General features: G+C 35.4%; 1 protein-coding gene across 5 annotated transcripts in view; it reads right to left on the reverse strand.

Annotated features, from left to right (window-relative positions):
• Window positions 1-16,514, reverse strand: part of MRTFB (myocardin related transcription factor B) — a 177,725-nt gene that overhangs the window by 102,286 nt on the left and 58,925 nt on the right. For 3 of the 5 annotated variants that reach the window (XR_014794803.1, XM_084881107.1, XM_084881108.1), the window contains one exon: window positions 14,858-15,074. Coding sequence is in view for 4 of the 5 variants with exons in the window: in XM_084881107.1 (XP_084737233.1) it covers window positions 14,858-15,011 (154 nt within the window). In the remaining variant the exon portion in view is untranslated. Of the gene's footprint in view, window positions 1-6,804; window positions 6,868-14,857; window positions 15,075-16,514 lie in introns of those variants that run through there. The other 2 variants (XM_084881111.1, XM_084881110.1) reach the window with 2 other exon arrangements.

Consider the following 16,514-nt stretch of genomic DNA (forward strand, 5'->3'; position numbering starts at 1 on the left):
TAGGTGGGGATGGGTGGGAAGAGATCAACCAAAGAACTTGTATGCATCTCTATTACCCATGGACACAACATGAGCCTCTCCTGATTGGGACTGACTGGGCACGAGCCTGTGGCAGGCCTAGCAGGCCCAAGATGAGTGAGAGTGGCAGGCAGGAGTAGCAGGCGGCAATAGACTGCTGGTTTTAGCCCGATCCTCTCAGGCCACGCCAAGGGACCCCACTAGTCAATGCACAAATCCATGCACCGGGCCTCTAGTATCTACATATTAAGATGTTGTAAAGATAGTGAAATGGGACACTGTAGTAAAAATTAACTTTAAAAAGGCTAGGAAAGAGGATTAAAGAAACAGAAGACACTAGGTAAACAAACAGCAAAATGATATATTTAAACTCAGTTATGGTAGATAGTGCCTAAGACAGCTCCCAGTGATCTGCCTTCTGGTATTCATGGCCTCACAGAATCCTCTCCCTTTGAGTAATTTGTTTCTAATCAATAAAATTGGGCAGTGTTGAGGAAATGTTACTGTGTCTTGCCAGCAGATTTTCTCTAACTAGCTTTGCTAATGTAAACTGTCATGTTGGAGAGGCCCGCGTGAATAGCAACTGATGACCCAAAAGCCCTTAAGGAGCAGCATCTCACCAAGAACAATGTAAGTTTAGAAGTGGATCCTTCCCAGTGGAACCTTGAGATGAAAGCCCAGCCTTGGCTGATACCTGAATGCAGGCTTGTGAGAAACCTAGAGGCAGAGGTGCCCATCCAAGCTGTGCCTGAATTCCAGATCTACAGGAACTGTGAGGTGATAAATGTGTCTGTGGTAAGCTACTAAGGTATGAAGTTGCTATACAGAAATAGATAATTGTACACCAGACATATCACTAATTACTGTAAATGCAAACAATATAAACTCTTCTATTGAAAGATTGTTAGACTAGACTTAAAAAAAAAAAAGATGCACTTCTATGCATCTAAAATAATTGCACTTTAAATATAAAGATACAATATGAGTTAAAGGTAAAATCTAGGAAAAGATTTATTGTGCAATGCTAACCTTAAGAAACTTAAAGCGGCTATATTACTATCAAAGAAGACATTAGTAGAAGAATCATTACTAAGGATGCAGGAACATTTCATAATGTAAACAAGTCAATTAATCAACAACACATAACAGAGTCTCAAAACACAGAAAGGAAAAACAATATGGAAAGAAGAAACAAACAAATCCAATAGTAGATGGAGTTTTCAGCATACCTTTCTCTAAGTCATTGAATGTACAAGTAAAAAAAAAAATCAAGATGTGTAAGACTTGAACAGCCTTTATAAACCAAGTGGACCTAACTGACATTTATCTCATTTTCAAGGGTACAGAAAGCACTCATGGTCACTTAAGAAATATACATATTTTTTATGAGAGAGTGATTATACCTTAAATAGTTTTAGTGTAATAACCAAAAACCAAAGTACAGTTGACTTTTGAACAAGATGGGGGTTAGGGATTCTGACTCCTGTGCAGTTGAAAATTCACATATAACTTAACTTGGCCCTCTGTATCTGTAGATTCCCAACAGAGGACAGAAAATTTTGATCCACAGAAACCCAAAACACTAATTTGAAAGAATATATGCACCCCTAGGTTTATTGCAGTGCTATTTACAATAGCCAAGATTTAGAAGTACCCCACATGCCCATCAGTAGATGAGTGGATAAAAGAACTATGGTACACCCTAACCAGTTTGGCACAGTGGATAGAACGTCAGCCTGTGGATTGAAGGGTCCCAGGTTCGATTCCAGTCAAGGGCATGTACCCTGGTTGCGGGCACATCCCCAGTAAGGGGTGTGCAGGAGGCAGCTGATTGATGTTTCTCTCTCATTGATGTTTCTAACTCTATCCCTCTCCCTTCCTCTTTGTAAAAAAAAAAATCAATAAGATATATATTTTTAAAAAGCTATGGTATATTTACACAAGGGAATACTACTTGGCCATAAAAAAAGAAAGCTTACTCTTTGCAACTGCCTGGATGGACCTGGAGAGCATTATGCTTAGTGAAGTAAGTCAGTCAGAAAAAGACAAGTACCATATGATTTCACTCATAAGGAATCTAATGAACAAAATGAAGTAACAAACAAAATAAAAACAGACTCATAGATACAGAGAACAGACTGACTACTGTCAGAGGGGAGGAATTTGGGGGCTGGGTAAAAAACGTAAAGGGATTAACCAAACCAAAATAAAACAAAACAAAAAATAACCTCTTAGACACAGACAACAGTTGACAATTACCAGAAGGGAAGGGGGTGGGGTGTGGGGATGGCGAAAGAAGGTAAAGGAGGATAAATGGTGATAGAAGGAAACTTAACTTGGGGTGGTGAACACACAATATAATATATACAGTTGATGTATTATAGAACTATGTACCTGAAATCTACATAATTTTATTAAGCAATGACACCCAGTAAATTCAATAAAAGGGAGGGAAAATGAAATAATTATGAGCAGATTATATTCATATTGTACTATGAGAGAGAATATTTTAAGGATTCTTTTATAAAGTTGTTTTTAAAAGCAATTAATATACTCCTGAGGATCTGTGAAGAAGAAGAAGACTGGGGACACAGAGAGCCAACTACGTATTTATTGAAAAGAAAAATCCACATATAGTGGGCCAGCACAGTTCAAATCTGTGCTCTTCAAGGGCCAATTGTACTGTCAAAAACCACTGAACTCCAAAATCAAAGTTTAGAACTAAGTTTTTGAATTTTTAAAAAAAATTATTGATGAGAGAAAGGAGAGAGAGAGAGAGAGAGAGAGAGAGAGAGAGAGAGAGAGAGAGAGAGAGAGAGAGAGAGAGAGAATATGAACGATTAGTTGTCCCAACTATATATGCATTCATTGGTTGATTTTTGTATGTGTCCTGACTGGGAATGCAACCATGGTGTGTGGGGGTAACACTAACCAACTGAGCTACCTGGCCAGGGCTTGGATTTCTTTAAATTTCAATTTGTTTAATCCTAACTTGATCTGATTGATATAAGTTTATATTCCTTTGTCTATAAGATTCTACAAATTTATAATATTTGATGTCCAAATAAAATCTTCAACCTTTTGAAGGTGTAAGCATTTTGTTTCTATTGAGTGTTCAGAAGGCATTCAGCAATCAATCAAGCAGCTACTCTACTTCTATGCACAAATAAATAAGCACACAATTATGTAACCAGAGATTTCACTAATTTATCAGCTGGTTGCTATTTAACCAGATTCCATTAATTTGAAAAATGAAGAGACTAGCTAACAGAAATAGATAGACAAAGATAGAAAAATCTATGTTAGAAAAATATACTATTAGAAAAGTAATACTTTCTCATATTTTTCATCATATTTTTATATCAAACAAGAGCCACACAATTTTAGCACATTAAATAACTATATGCAATCAATTACTAAGCAACTTATTATTTCACATTTGTTGCCATTTTATTTTACTAAGAGATCTCTGAAATATTCTGGGTTTCTGACAAGTTATTAGATTATATATATAATAAAATGAGTTTTATTTTTACTACCAATTTTGAGAGGCTTGGTTGAGATCATATATCAATTTACTTGCCTGTGTCTGATTTTTAAATTTGTTCAAAACATTATAATCCTACAATGGAATATCAAATCATGAGAAATTTTTCACTGTGTAAGGACTCTTCCAATAGCTAAAATTTTGCACATTCATCCACAGAATTAACTCATTGAAAGGAAACGTGCAAAGAAGGAAGCAAACCATACAAAATTCCCCAATATACCCAATCCTTCAAACGAGGAATGGTATTCATCTCTGGAACTTCATACATGCAACTCACAGACTTCAGATTCAGATAACCATGAGGCTGCAGCATTTAAGGCCAACTATAAACCAAATAAGTCCTAATTACCCATTTCCTTAAGTTGTCTAGGCCTCAAAGCTCTTGGGTTCTGACCTTCTCATTTATTTTTAGGAGTATATTCTTTAAAAAAAAAAAAAGAATATATAATAATAGTTAAATATTTAGACTATTCAGATTAGTTAAAAACAACTTATAGATCTGACTCCACCCCAGTAACCATAAAGCCTCATCTAAACAACTGCCATCATACTAAGATTTCACAGATTATCCTACCACACTAGAACTGTTTCTGTTTTTATATATTCCAAAGCTCACTGTGAGACAAGTAATCATATTTGCATGTATGCTTGTTTTGTAAAAAATCGTTTCTGAATTTAGTTTATTTCTTTGTTAAATAATTGTGTTAATAATGAAAATTTTAATTTAGTAATATGGTTATGATATAGATTTCCTGGAATCAAAAACAGAAGTCATTTAAAAGACAACTCATAGCAAGAAATTTCTTTCAACATGACAAATTAACTGTTTTATCACTTCAAAATACCAAAAGTCTTTAGTATAGTACTTATCATATACATCAAATGTCTTAAAAGAGTCTCAGCAACCATATCTACTATGCTAATCTCTGCAGAACAAGTACATAAGGAGAAAAATCTGTAAATCAGTTCTCGATGACAGAGCGTTTGTTTAGGAGTTTACCAAATGGAATGACCTTGCTGGAATTCCCTCAAGCAGCCTGTGAAAATGTCAGAACGGAGTCTGTTTTAGAGGTCATAGTCCCTAGAGAGCTCTGAGTTTTGGCCTGTTTGTCTTTTCACATGCTTTAATATTTGAAAATCATTCCTTGTAGACACTGACTGATGCCCAGGGAATGCTAAGATTGTGGGAACTGGCAGTACCAACAAGAAAGACGAACTTTATGGGAAATCAGTGCCTACTACATTTGCCTTCTCAGCTCTCATCAGATAAGTTGCTCTTCAAATGTTATGAAGGCACACAGTGAGACATTAAGAAATTATGTCATTCTGACGTCTTAAAAAATAAAAGAACTTGTGGAAAATGGGGGCAAAATTACAAGGATTATTGAAAGAAACACTAAGTTACAAAACACCACGGTGGAACCCTGAAAAACTAGATTCACTTAGTATGAATTGAAATGTTGCATTTTCAAAGCATACAAATAAAAAAAGTTATAGTGTGCTAAATGTATGCCCATACTGTCCTAAATACTAGACTTGTATGAACTCATTTAATCCCCATGGCAGGTATTAGTATGATCCCTGTTTTACAGATGAAGAATCGAGGCAAAGAAAAGAAATTGCATTTTTCTAAACTCACATAAGTAGTGATGTTTTAGTTAGGAGCCAGACTCACACAGGGTGGCTCCAGAGTTGATGATCTCCATCACTGTGCCACTTCATGGTACATTTCCACCAAGCATGTAATGCTGACTAACTGGAACATGGAATAGTGATGTGCTACTTAATATAAATGCTTTATTTCATTAACCGCCCCCCCTCTCAATAACCTATGTGGTACATCTAATGATTCCCATTTATAGATGAGAGGCAGGATCTGTGTGGCCTGATACCACATACCTAGAGCGATGGAACAGTCCCTAGGCTTGACTCTGCAGCTCTCTTTAAAACTAGGTTTGCCTTGCTCTCAGTTATTGGTAAGAATCGTCTCTAAATTATTTTTTTGTATACAGTTGAGGGGATTACTTTCAAAGATGTATGTGTTCAACAATTTTATGAGACTATTCTAAATTTTAAATTGCCAATATTATACTAGAGGCTTAAAATCTAAGAATTATTTTAAGGTAACTGACACATGATCATTCAATAATTTTTTTCCTACTCTTGAATTTTTTTTTAATACTTTGGGAGAATTGAATATTCTGATATGTAAACTTTTCTTTTATATAGGACCTGATGTGGTTTGATTAAGTAGTCCAATTGATAAACTTCTTAACTGCTCTGTTGGAATCTAGGCTTCTGTCAAAGAGGGTCTCCTATTTTGTGGCCATAGAGCGCTGACTAATTCTAACATTAGTTAGTTCTTAAACTTAGCCTACAAGAAGCAATTGCTTTTCTTGTTATATCTTTATTAAACAGAGAGGTCATATGTCAAAAATTTAAGTTGGTAAAACAGACACCCAAATATTAACATTTCTTAATGAAAGCAATAACATAAATGACCAAAAATTAAATGAATAATTTGAGCTTAAAAAAAAAAAAAGCTAAAATACTGTCTTTAAACTGATAATCTAATGCTATTATAAAAATGTTAACACAATCCTGCCAACCCTTGAAAACCATGAATAGGAAGATATGGCATATTCTAAATTAGATACATTATTACTTTTTTAAAAAATGTTTTATTGATTTTTTACAGAGAGGAAGGGAGAGAGATAGTTAGAAACATCAATGAGAGAGAAACATCGATCAGCTGCCTCCTGCACACTCCCTACTGGGGATGTGCCTGCAACCAAGGTACATGCCCTTGACTGGAATCAAACCTGGGACCCTTCAGATCGCAGGCCAACGCTCTATCCACTGAGCCAAACTGGTTAGGGCTAGATACATTATTTTTTAGAATAACACAATTTTAGTCAATTTCTCTTTTCAATATGGGGGAATGTCTGACTAATTGTGTGAGCTGGCATGTATGTTTAATAATATATCTGTGAGGAATGTATTAAATAGCAACATTGCTAATTCCTACCTATGGAAAATTCCATCGGTTAACTGAGATGGAAGTTATCCTCTTTCTGTTTCTGCTGCCCGATGGATAGCACAAGGCAAGTGATAATGCGATATAAGAACACATGATGCAATGAGGGAGGGCAGCCAGAAAAAGACACATGGGCTGAAAGCTACCACATGGGTATTACAATAAGCATACCGTGACACAGAGAGCTTCTGAGACTTACCCATGCTCACAGACTGAGTCAGCAGAGGAGACTGGAGTCCTGACTCCCAAAAGACTATACTTCCTGTTAATAATAGTGAGGGCAGGAGGTAAGGGTAGTCAACAATATGGATTATTTAAAGGAGTTAGAAAAACATTGATTATGATATTTACTCATTAGTGTGGGTGATTATTAACTACAAAACCAAGAGAAAATTCCAATACATTTGTTATTCCAACATATTTGTCTTGTTGCTTTCCGTCATAATAATACTTTATTACTAATGTCTTAAAATAAAATAACAAAGGAAGAAAAATAATCATGGATCACTTTTTCCCCCAGTACATGCCCTATATCTATCCTTTCTCTTCCTTTTTTGCTAGAAAAGGTGATTGGGGTTGGGTTAGATGGCTGACATAAGTAAAAAAAGCACTAACTTAATTTTAACCAAGTCTCTTGGCTTAGCACAAGGTCTGATTCAATTATTCAACTATAAATTAATTATTCAATTCCAAGTAGCCCTAAAATGTCTAAGGAGCTAGGGGATTATAGTTGAGTAATATTTATTAACTAATCATTTATATTTTGTATGTTATCTTTTAAAATTGCTTTCTGAGAAACAGGAGACTGGAAACTCTAAAAAAAGCTTTGTATAAATTTCAGGCAAACATTTTTAGAAGTTTAAGACAATGTTGTCTCATGTTGGATTCAACTGCTAATTATTATGTTCTAAATCTTACTTTTAATATAAATGTTAATTGCTGACTTTCTAAGGTTATTTCTGCAAGAGTACACAATTTAAAGACTGAATAAGTAACTCAAAATGAGGCTTTAGGGTATTACATAACTGGGGCCTATTGTCTTGCTGATGCACTTTTGAAGTTGTAAGCTTCCTCTACTCTCTAAGTGATAACCAAAACACACCTATGTTAGTGTTCTGAACATGCCAGCTACAAAGGGCAGGCTGTAAATTAATGCCCCCCCCCCGCCCCTCCCTCATCACACACACTTACTGCTTGGGTGTGTTCAGCATGCAGCAAACTAAATCCTCAGTAACAATAAAACTACCTACATAAGAAACCCAGAGTAAGTGAGAGAAGGTGGACAGGGTTACAGGTACTTATTGACATTCTGAAATAAAACATGCTATTTAATAGCAGGCTTTATAAAGTCCATTTTGAAAGGCAGCACCTCACCTGTAAGCTACTTATTTGGCTTTTTCCTTTGGAAAGGATCAATAGATTGCCACTAACAAAAACAGTATGAGAGCTGCTATAATTAATTGAGAACTTCATTTTGCAGTTCTCAGGAAGTTGATAGTTGGCTTTTAAACTTTATATTTGTGGTTAGTATAAGTCCTAAAGCCTAATTTTCAAAAAACATTCAAAAAGAACTACAGAAAATATTTAAATATATTTATCTTCTGAGTATATTCTTAAGTAACTCCTGAAAACAGAAAAAGAAATCACTTAAATGTATCAGAATATTTATTAATATCTTTGAGAATTATTTTAAATATTCAAGATTCTAAATATGTTAACAGTAAAGCCAATGACAAGAGAATTTTATAGAAAATTATTCACTTCTATTGCCTCCAGTTGTAGAAAGGGAAAGTAAGAATCCATAGTTCCCTATCTTCACTTTTTAGCCTCTCATTATTTCTCTCCCATTTACGACACTACTAGAGGCCTGGTGCACGAATGTGTGTATCACCAGCCCTTGACCTGGCTGGCGATCAGGGCGGGCACAGCCTGCTGGAGGAGGGATTACAGGAGGTTGGCCAAAACAGCAAGCTAAGGCATGGATGATTCCTCAAGGAATCAGGCTCCCTCCTCCCTCCTGTCTGGGTCCGGGGTGCGGGTGAACCAGATTTGGGGCTGTCAGAGCCCCAGCAACAAGGTCTGGGTCAGTGCACATCATAGCTACCACCTGGTTGACCAATGATTCGGGTCTTTTGGTGTTAACAGTCATTTAGGCTTTTATACATATACATGAGAATTTTATGCCTGGTTGTCTGCTCCGGAGAAAAATAGGTATATCCTCTCCTTCCCTCACCTATCTCCATTAGGCCATACAAACTCCTGTACATTCTAAGAAACAGGATTGTGCTTCAGACAAATGCTCATCACCTGTGGACTGTCTGTAAGCCTAACAGGTTAATGAGGAGTGGAAAAATGTTCTCAAAGTAAAACCGAAAGAAAAGACCCACTCTAAACATTTATTTTCCATGGTACAAGGCAGGCAGTTTTTTTGGCTGGGTGAGGCAGAGTTCATCTGACTGTTTGCAAATGTATTAGTCCCATATTGGAGCCACCATGTATTTCCTTGTGCAACACACTTTTGAATAAATTATTTTCTTTCTACTAAGAACAAGATATGGTCTAAAATTATTCAGTGTGATACATTTAATGGATGAAAATCTTAGGGAAAAAATTTCAACATGGGACTATAAGTTAAAAAATCTAACAACTGTAGTAACTGGTAATACCAAAATTTAAAATAAGAGTAACAAACAGTCTCTCCTCTTCACAGAGGCCTAAAACATGCTATTTCATAATAAATACAGTTTTAAAAAGCTGGTTAATTTAGGGAGAGGAAGGTGGCAGATGCTTATTTTCCATGGACTTAACACTACTGACAGCTGGCCTGTGGTATATCTGTGGCCATGTTAACATGATTGAACCTCATCTTCAGAGACATATCAAGAAGTACTGAAATATCAAACAGTTTTATTAAAGGGGATTCTATATCTTCTTACTATGTGATACTGCTGGCCATGACTTAAAAGCTTAATTCACCAACCAACCTAGATTAGTCTGGCAAATGGCCTCATGAATGAAAAGCTGCTTCTTCATGGTCTCATGTAGGTGTGGATCCTGGCAGCTCTTTCGGGTATATTGTCTCCATCAACTTTGCCTTTCCCTCCTTTTATAAAGCTACACTCAACCCATAGTATCTGAGCTTTTCCTACTTAAACAATAAAAGAACTAACTATCCCCCTAACTGATTTCCCTCATCTGAAGGAATGTTAACACATTGCGGACCAGTAGTTTATTGATAGCTTTACCCAGTGACCAGATAAGTTTCTATTGAATGAAGACAAAAAAGTTTTACATAAATGTTAAAGGCACGCTTTAAAATTAAGTGCCCAATTGCATTTTGAAGTTATTTATAACATGTTCTTACAAGCTAATATCTATTAAAATATGATTGGCTACAAGCTTCAGAAAAGAAAACATGAGAATTCTCGTGATCTGTCTGCAATGTATTAATATTGAAATATGAAAATTAGTCTTTGTATAAACTGTCAAAACAAAGCTCAACATCCATGTGTATGCACTCTTAGTAAAGGTAGATTTATTTATGCATTTCTGTATATCCACTTTCTTTTATGAAGGAGTCACATGTTGGTAAGTAATTAACTGCCTACATGGTTGCCTTACTTTTGAAGTGCCACTAACTAGAATTATTTTGGCCATGTTCAAGGGTAAAGGAAACCCTAATTTATCTTTACTAAACATCTTTTATGTTTAGTCCAGTAGTGGAAATATTCTGCCACTACACTAACACTGCCAACATAAATATTAATAAAAAAATAAGGGGAGATCCTGGAATCATTACTTAAATGTCAAGTTCATGTTCCTTGTTAAGTTTATTTATAAAATTTTTGGTGACATAATCCTACATACTAAGCCCAAATTGAAATGTTGTCATTTTTCTCCAACAGAAAAGAAAATAATCTTAACAAGTGAAATTCAAATACTTAGGAATAACAATAAAATACAACCATTAAGAAAATATCTAATCTGATTATTTCAAAATATTTAAACCATATTTTGTATTAATTAATTTTTAGGCTAATGCCTACATTTTGAATATGATATGATTTAAACAAAGCATTAAGAAGACATAAAAAGTGAAGAATAAACTTGAAAAATTCATTAAGGTAAAAAAAGTTACAGTTCTTCTATCTATATGTTATTTGATGTGGTTCTACTGTACTTACCTAACTGCATTAAAAACTTAGACTTCTGAGAGCTATGCAAGGATCCCATTTATGCTTTGTAATATATACACAAATTAGGTTAACATATCATAAACCTAAAAGTACTGTATGCCTAAATATAAGGTAAGTATTTTAATTTCCTGAAATCAGTTGTTAGAAAAAAGGAGATTCTCTCATATTTGAGTCCTTACATAGTATCTCATAAGATGTTCTTTCATTTACTTAATATTAAACAAAAAAGTATTTGAGAAGAATGCATTAGCTCTGGAGAACAATATGGAGGTTCCTAAAAAATTACAAAAAGAGTAAAACATTTATTTGTAAAGGTATATATAACCCTATGTTCATTGCAGCATTATTCATTGTAGCATATTTCAACACATGGAAACAACTGAAGTGTCCTATAGATGACTGAAGAAGATTTTGTACATATATACAATGTGATAATACTCAGCCATAAGAGATGAAATACTGCCATTTGTGACAACATGATTGATCTTGAGACTATCATGCTAAGAAAAATAAGTCAGACAAAAAAAGTCATGAATCACGATTTCACTCATATGCGAGATATAAAAATGAAAGTAACAAATGAACAAATAAGACAAATAAACAAACAAAAACTCATAGACACAGACAGCAGTATGGTGCTTACCAGAGTGAAAGCGGATTGGGGGAGAGGTAGTTAAAGGGGTCAAATATATGGTGACGGGAGGAGATCTGACTTTGAATGGTAAATACACAATACAATCTATATTATAAAAGGCCTGTGTCCATCACGCCCTAACGTGAAATGACCGAACAACAGGTCACCAGGAGATGCTGGAGTACCTTTTGGTCCCCCTCATCCGGTCCACGACCCCCATCCGGCCCATGAGCCACTTGAAGCGGTGGGGCAGGTCGGGCTCGCGGGGCTTGCACAGGGCTGGTGGAGCTTGTGCCGGGCCTGTGGCTCGTGCAGGGTGGGTCTGGGGTCCCGCTGGCATGGTGGGTCTGGGTCTTGTGTGATTTCGCATGCTGGGCCTTTAGTATACAGATGATATATCACAGAAGTATGTGAAGCCTAAACAATTTTATTAACCAACTAGAGGACTGGTGCACGAAATTCGTGCACTCAGGATGGTGATCCTTCAGCCCAGCCTGTGCCCTCTTGTAGTCCAGGAGCCCTTGGGGAATGTCTGACTGCCATGGAGGCGGGAGATGTTCCCATCACTGACACTGTGCTTGCCAGCTGTGAGCCCGGCTTCTGGCTGAGCAGCGCTCCCCCTGTGGGAGCACACTGATCACCAGGGGGCAGTTCCTGCATTGAGAGTCTGCCTCCTGGTGGTCAGTGTATGTCATAGAGACTGGTCATCCCGCCAGTCAATTTGCATATTAGCCTTTTATTATATAGATGTCACCCCAACAAATTCATTTCAAAAAAATGTTTTTAATCAACTTCATTAGAAATTGACTTTAGGATGTTAACAGAAATACCTTAATAGAATTTTTTTTTAAAAAGTGGGGGGAAAATCAACACATTAATTATTCCTAAGTTATAATCTTAAAATTAAAAGTGTTGGATGTTGTTACAAAGACTTTCAAAACTGCTTTAAAAAAAATAAACAAATAGCATTTTCTCAGAAAAAAACACAAGTTAACAGTTGCTAATTGAGGGGATGCAACTGGTGGCTTAAGGTGACCTATTTTTCATTGTTTACCAATTTGTACCCTTTACTTTTTAAACTCTGTGAATGCATTACTTCTAACAAAAAGGGGGAGGAGATTAAATTCAGAAACAGAAACTACAGCCCCATAAAATGTAAATCACAGATCAAACTTGAGTAATTATGTTGCAGTGGTTCTCAACCTTTCTAATGCTGCAACTCTTTAATACAGTTCCTTATGTTGTGGTGACCCCCAACCATAAAATTATTTTCATTGCTACTTCATAACTGTAATTTTGCTACTGTTATGAATCGTAATGTATATATCTGTATTTTCGGATGGTCTTAGGTGACCCTGCTAGCAGTTCTGTTGAGAACTGCTGCTGTAGAGCCTAAGATCATCGGAAAACACAGATATTTGCATTACCATTCATTAACAGTAACAAAATTACAGTTATGAAATAGCAACAAAAATAATTTTATGGTTGGGGATCACCACAACATGAGGAACTGTATTAAAGGGTCACAGCATTAGAAAGGTTGAGAACCACTGTGTTAGAGAGATCATGAATATATAATTATAAGACACATACAAAAAAATAAAACAAAAAACCGCAGCCCCACTGTTTTGGCAAATGGTTTATACATAAAATATTCAGTGTCAGATCATGCATGCGTTCAACAACTGCTGTAATTTAAACAAAAGAGACATAAATGAAGATGCACCCTGGATTTTCATGCTACATGGATGATGCAAAGAGGTTCTACTGATGATAAAAACACCACCAAGGTTCATGGATAGAGTTTGAGCAAAATGGTTTTATAAAATGTGAGCATGGATAAAGCAATTCTTTTATATTATTGAACTGCTTCATAAAATGCCAATTAAATTATATATGTAACTAAATTAAAAAACTAAAACTTACCATTTCATCAAAAGTTTATAAGGGGAGTTTACCTTATATTCAGGCATACATAATTCTTATAAGATAATGTGGTGAGCTGAATTAAGTAAATCTTCACAGAATATAAACTTATTTCACACACTTCAGTTATCTCCTCTATTACATATGACCATACATATGACCATCTTCTTGAGCAATTGCATATTAGGGTAATTTTATAACCAATCAACCCTCTTGTTTTGCAGGTAATAATTTGAACATTATTAGACTGATCCAAGTGTACTGTGTAAATTTGATCACTTTTAGTCACGTTTCAGATAATGTGGTTATTCTCTCTCAGACACTAAGATAAAGCTAGGCTTTTAATTGATGGAAGGTTCTAAAGCCATCATCCATACATCATCCACAGCCTCATGAAGGCTTTGAGAGCACCCTAGCCAAAATATTGCTATATACCAATTAAACTGCACAAGAGTTGTGCCTAACAACAAGTATCACATATCATATCGAAGGGAGAACAAGTTATATTCCAAAGACATACACTAAAAAACTAAGCATAGTAGCGTATATCTTTTATCCATTTTTCTGAATAAGATAAGGTCAATAATGAAAAGAATTGGGAAATACTCAGAACCCAGAAAATAATTAACAAGGAAGTGTTGTATAGGAAACCAGTTTTATTTCTTCTGGCTTTTAAAAGTGAAATTAAAAAAATATATTTGCGAATGTAACACTCATCAGAACTGAGGAAAGCACAGTAAATCCAGTTGAAATTCTTAATTACGCATTTTTAATATGCATACTTATTTAGTGTGTTTGCAAATGCTAATAGTTTATATAAGCTAGTTTTATGTTTTAAGTATTAAGAATAAGTTATATCATTTCTATTAATTTATGTTAAAAATTGGCAGTATTGTGTTTTTGGAAACTCTGAGATGTCTCTGTAATCAATGAAAATTTCCTGAAGAGATAACAAATTAATAGAAAATATTCATTTTGTATACAATGACAAGCCAGCCAAAGACTGAAAATATGACCATATCTAATCCTCATTAAAATAAAAGTACTCAAATAAAACGTTCTTATTTTCTTAGTGATCATTAAGATAGTGCAAATTTTGCCAATTCTGAAATTAAGGTGCAACACATTGGAGATGGGGGAAATTGGGAGGAGAACCTATATAATTCCACAAATCTATCTTCTCTAGAATCAGGACAGAAAGCTACTCTCTAATCCCATTCTAGCATGAAATATTCTGCTGGTGCTAAAATGGTTGCATTTAAAGCTCATTTCCAAAGAGAATGCTGCTACTAACAAAGGGAAATAATGGAAGAATTGGATTGAAGTTGCATGTTACTCAAAACGAGGAAGTAACCCTATGAGGTTCTCTCCTGTGTAACAAACTGCCAAATATAACTGGCAACAACAACAACAAAATTACTACCAAAGAGAAATAAACTGGGCTCACAAAGTCTAACTCAAATCAAAGTCCCCACTGCACATGCTGAAGCACTCACCATTCTTCCTTTCGTTCAGGGGGGGTAAGTACTGGCTGGACTGCAAGGAGAGTTCCTGGAATTCGTGGGCAACAGCTTCACTTTGAGGACTTGGAGCAAGATGGGCTAAAGGTCCCAATTCATCCTCAGTGTCTAGTGCCCCTGGGTGATCCATTGTGTTCCAGCCACTGGCAATGGGGAGTCCGAGACACCTCTTAAATGTGGTCTGTTAAAGAGACTGTCAAAATAAAGAATGTGTAAGTATGTGGTACATTTATTTTTCTTCAATATGCACAAAAGTATTAAAATGGGATTCCTTAGTATTAGTACTAGTTCAGTTTCACGGCTATGTGACAGTTGCCCTCTCTGGACCTCAGATTCCTGCTAACACTCAGGAACAACGTATTTCCCATCTAACAACTATGTAAATAAAGGTTGCAAGTATTTTGTATGACATTTTGGACAGTATAAAGAAAAGTTAATAGTTATTGATATCATTACTTAAAGATTTTAATGAATCCTAAAATGAGACAAAAGCCAACTAAAGCTGATGAAAATAAAAAAGCAGTCTGGCTTGAAAATCTATCTTAACTGCCTCAAATTAACCTGATTGACAGAGAAATCAATAACTGAAGCGCTAAAGACATAATAAAAACCCTAAATATGTGACACTGGCTTAGGAACTGAGCAGTGGGCAGCAAAAAAACTGTTACTGAAAGCTAGAAGGATGGCGGTCCATATCATTCAGTGGCAAAACATTTGATAAAACTGTTGCTTGCTTAGTAGCATTTCATACCAGTTTGTTTATTCATTCATCTTTAGGTGGACATTGAGTTTCTTATAGTTTTTACCGAAAATAAAGATGCTATAAACATTACAAGTATTTTTTTTTTCCATTGATTTTTTTTTTTTTTTAAGAGAGTGTGGAAGGAAGGAGGAAAGACAGAGAGAGTAATATTGATGTGAGAACACCTTGACTGGTTGCCTCCCTGAGCAGGGGAGATATATGCCCTTGACCAAAATTGAACCTGGAACCCTTCAGTCCAAGGGCCAATGCACTATCTACTGAGCCAAACGGCTAGAGCTCTTGTACAAGCATTTATATGGATACATGCTTTCACTTCTCTTGGGCAAATACCTAGGAATATAAGGGCTGAATCATATGGCAGCTACATGTTCAGATTTTAAAGAAACTGACAAACTGTTTTTCAAAGTGGTTGTGCCATTTTGCACTCTTACCAGCAGTGAATGAGAGTTCCACTTGTTTCACTTTCTAACCAACACTTGATTATGAGACAAAATGAGAGTTCCACTTGTTTCACTTTCTAACCAACACTTGATTATGATCAATCTTTTATTTTAGTTATTTTATTTTCATTTTTAAAATTAGATGGTTTATTTTATCATTTTGAAAGTTCTTTATATATCCTGAACAAAAGTCCTTTATCAGGTATGTAATTTGCAAATATTTTCTCCAAGTCAATGTTTTATCTTACTATGCTCTTAATAGTGTTTTGTAAAGAACAGATGCTTTGAATTTGATGAAGTTCAATTTATCAATTTTTTCTTTTATGAAACATGTTTTTAGTGTTGAAGCTAGGAAATCTTTGATTAACCCAAGGTCACAAAGATTATCTCATGTTTTGTTTTAGATATTTTATAGTTTTTGTTTTACATT

The sequence above is a fragment of the Pipistrellus hanaki genome (genome assembly GCF_964339955.1).
Source record: "Pipistrellus hanaki genome assembly, chromosome: 4".
In the NCBI taxonomy this organism is placed as follows: domain Eukaryota; kingdom Metazoa; phylum Chordata; class Mammalia; order Chiroptera; family Vespertilionidae; genus Pipistrellus; species Pipistrellus hanaki.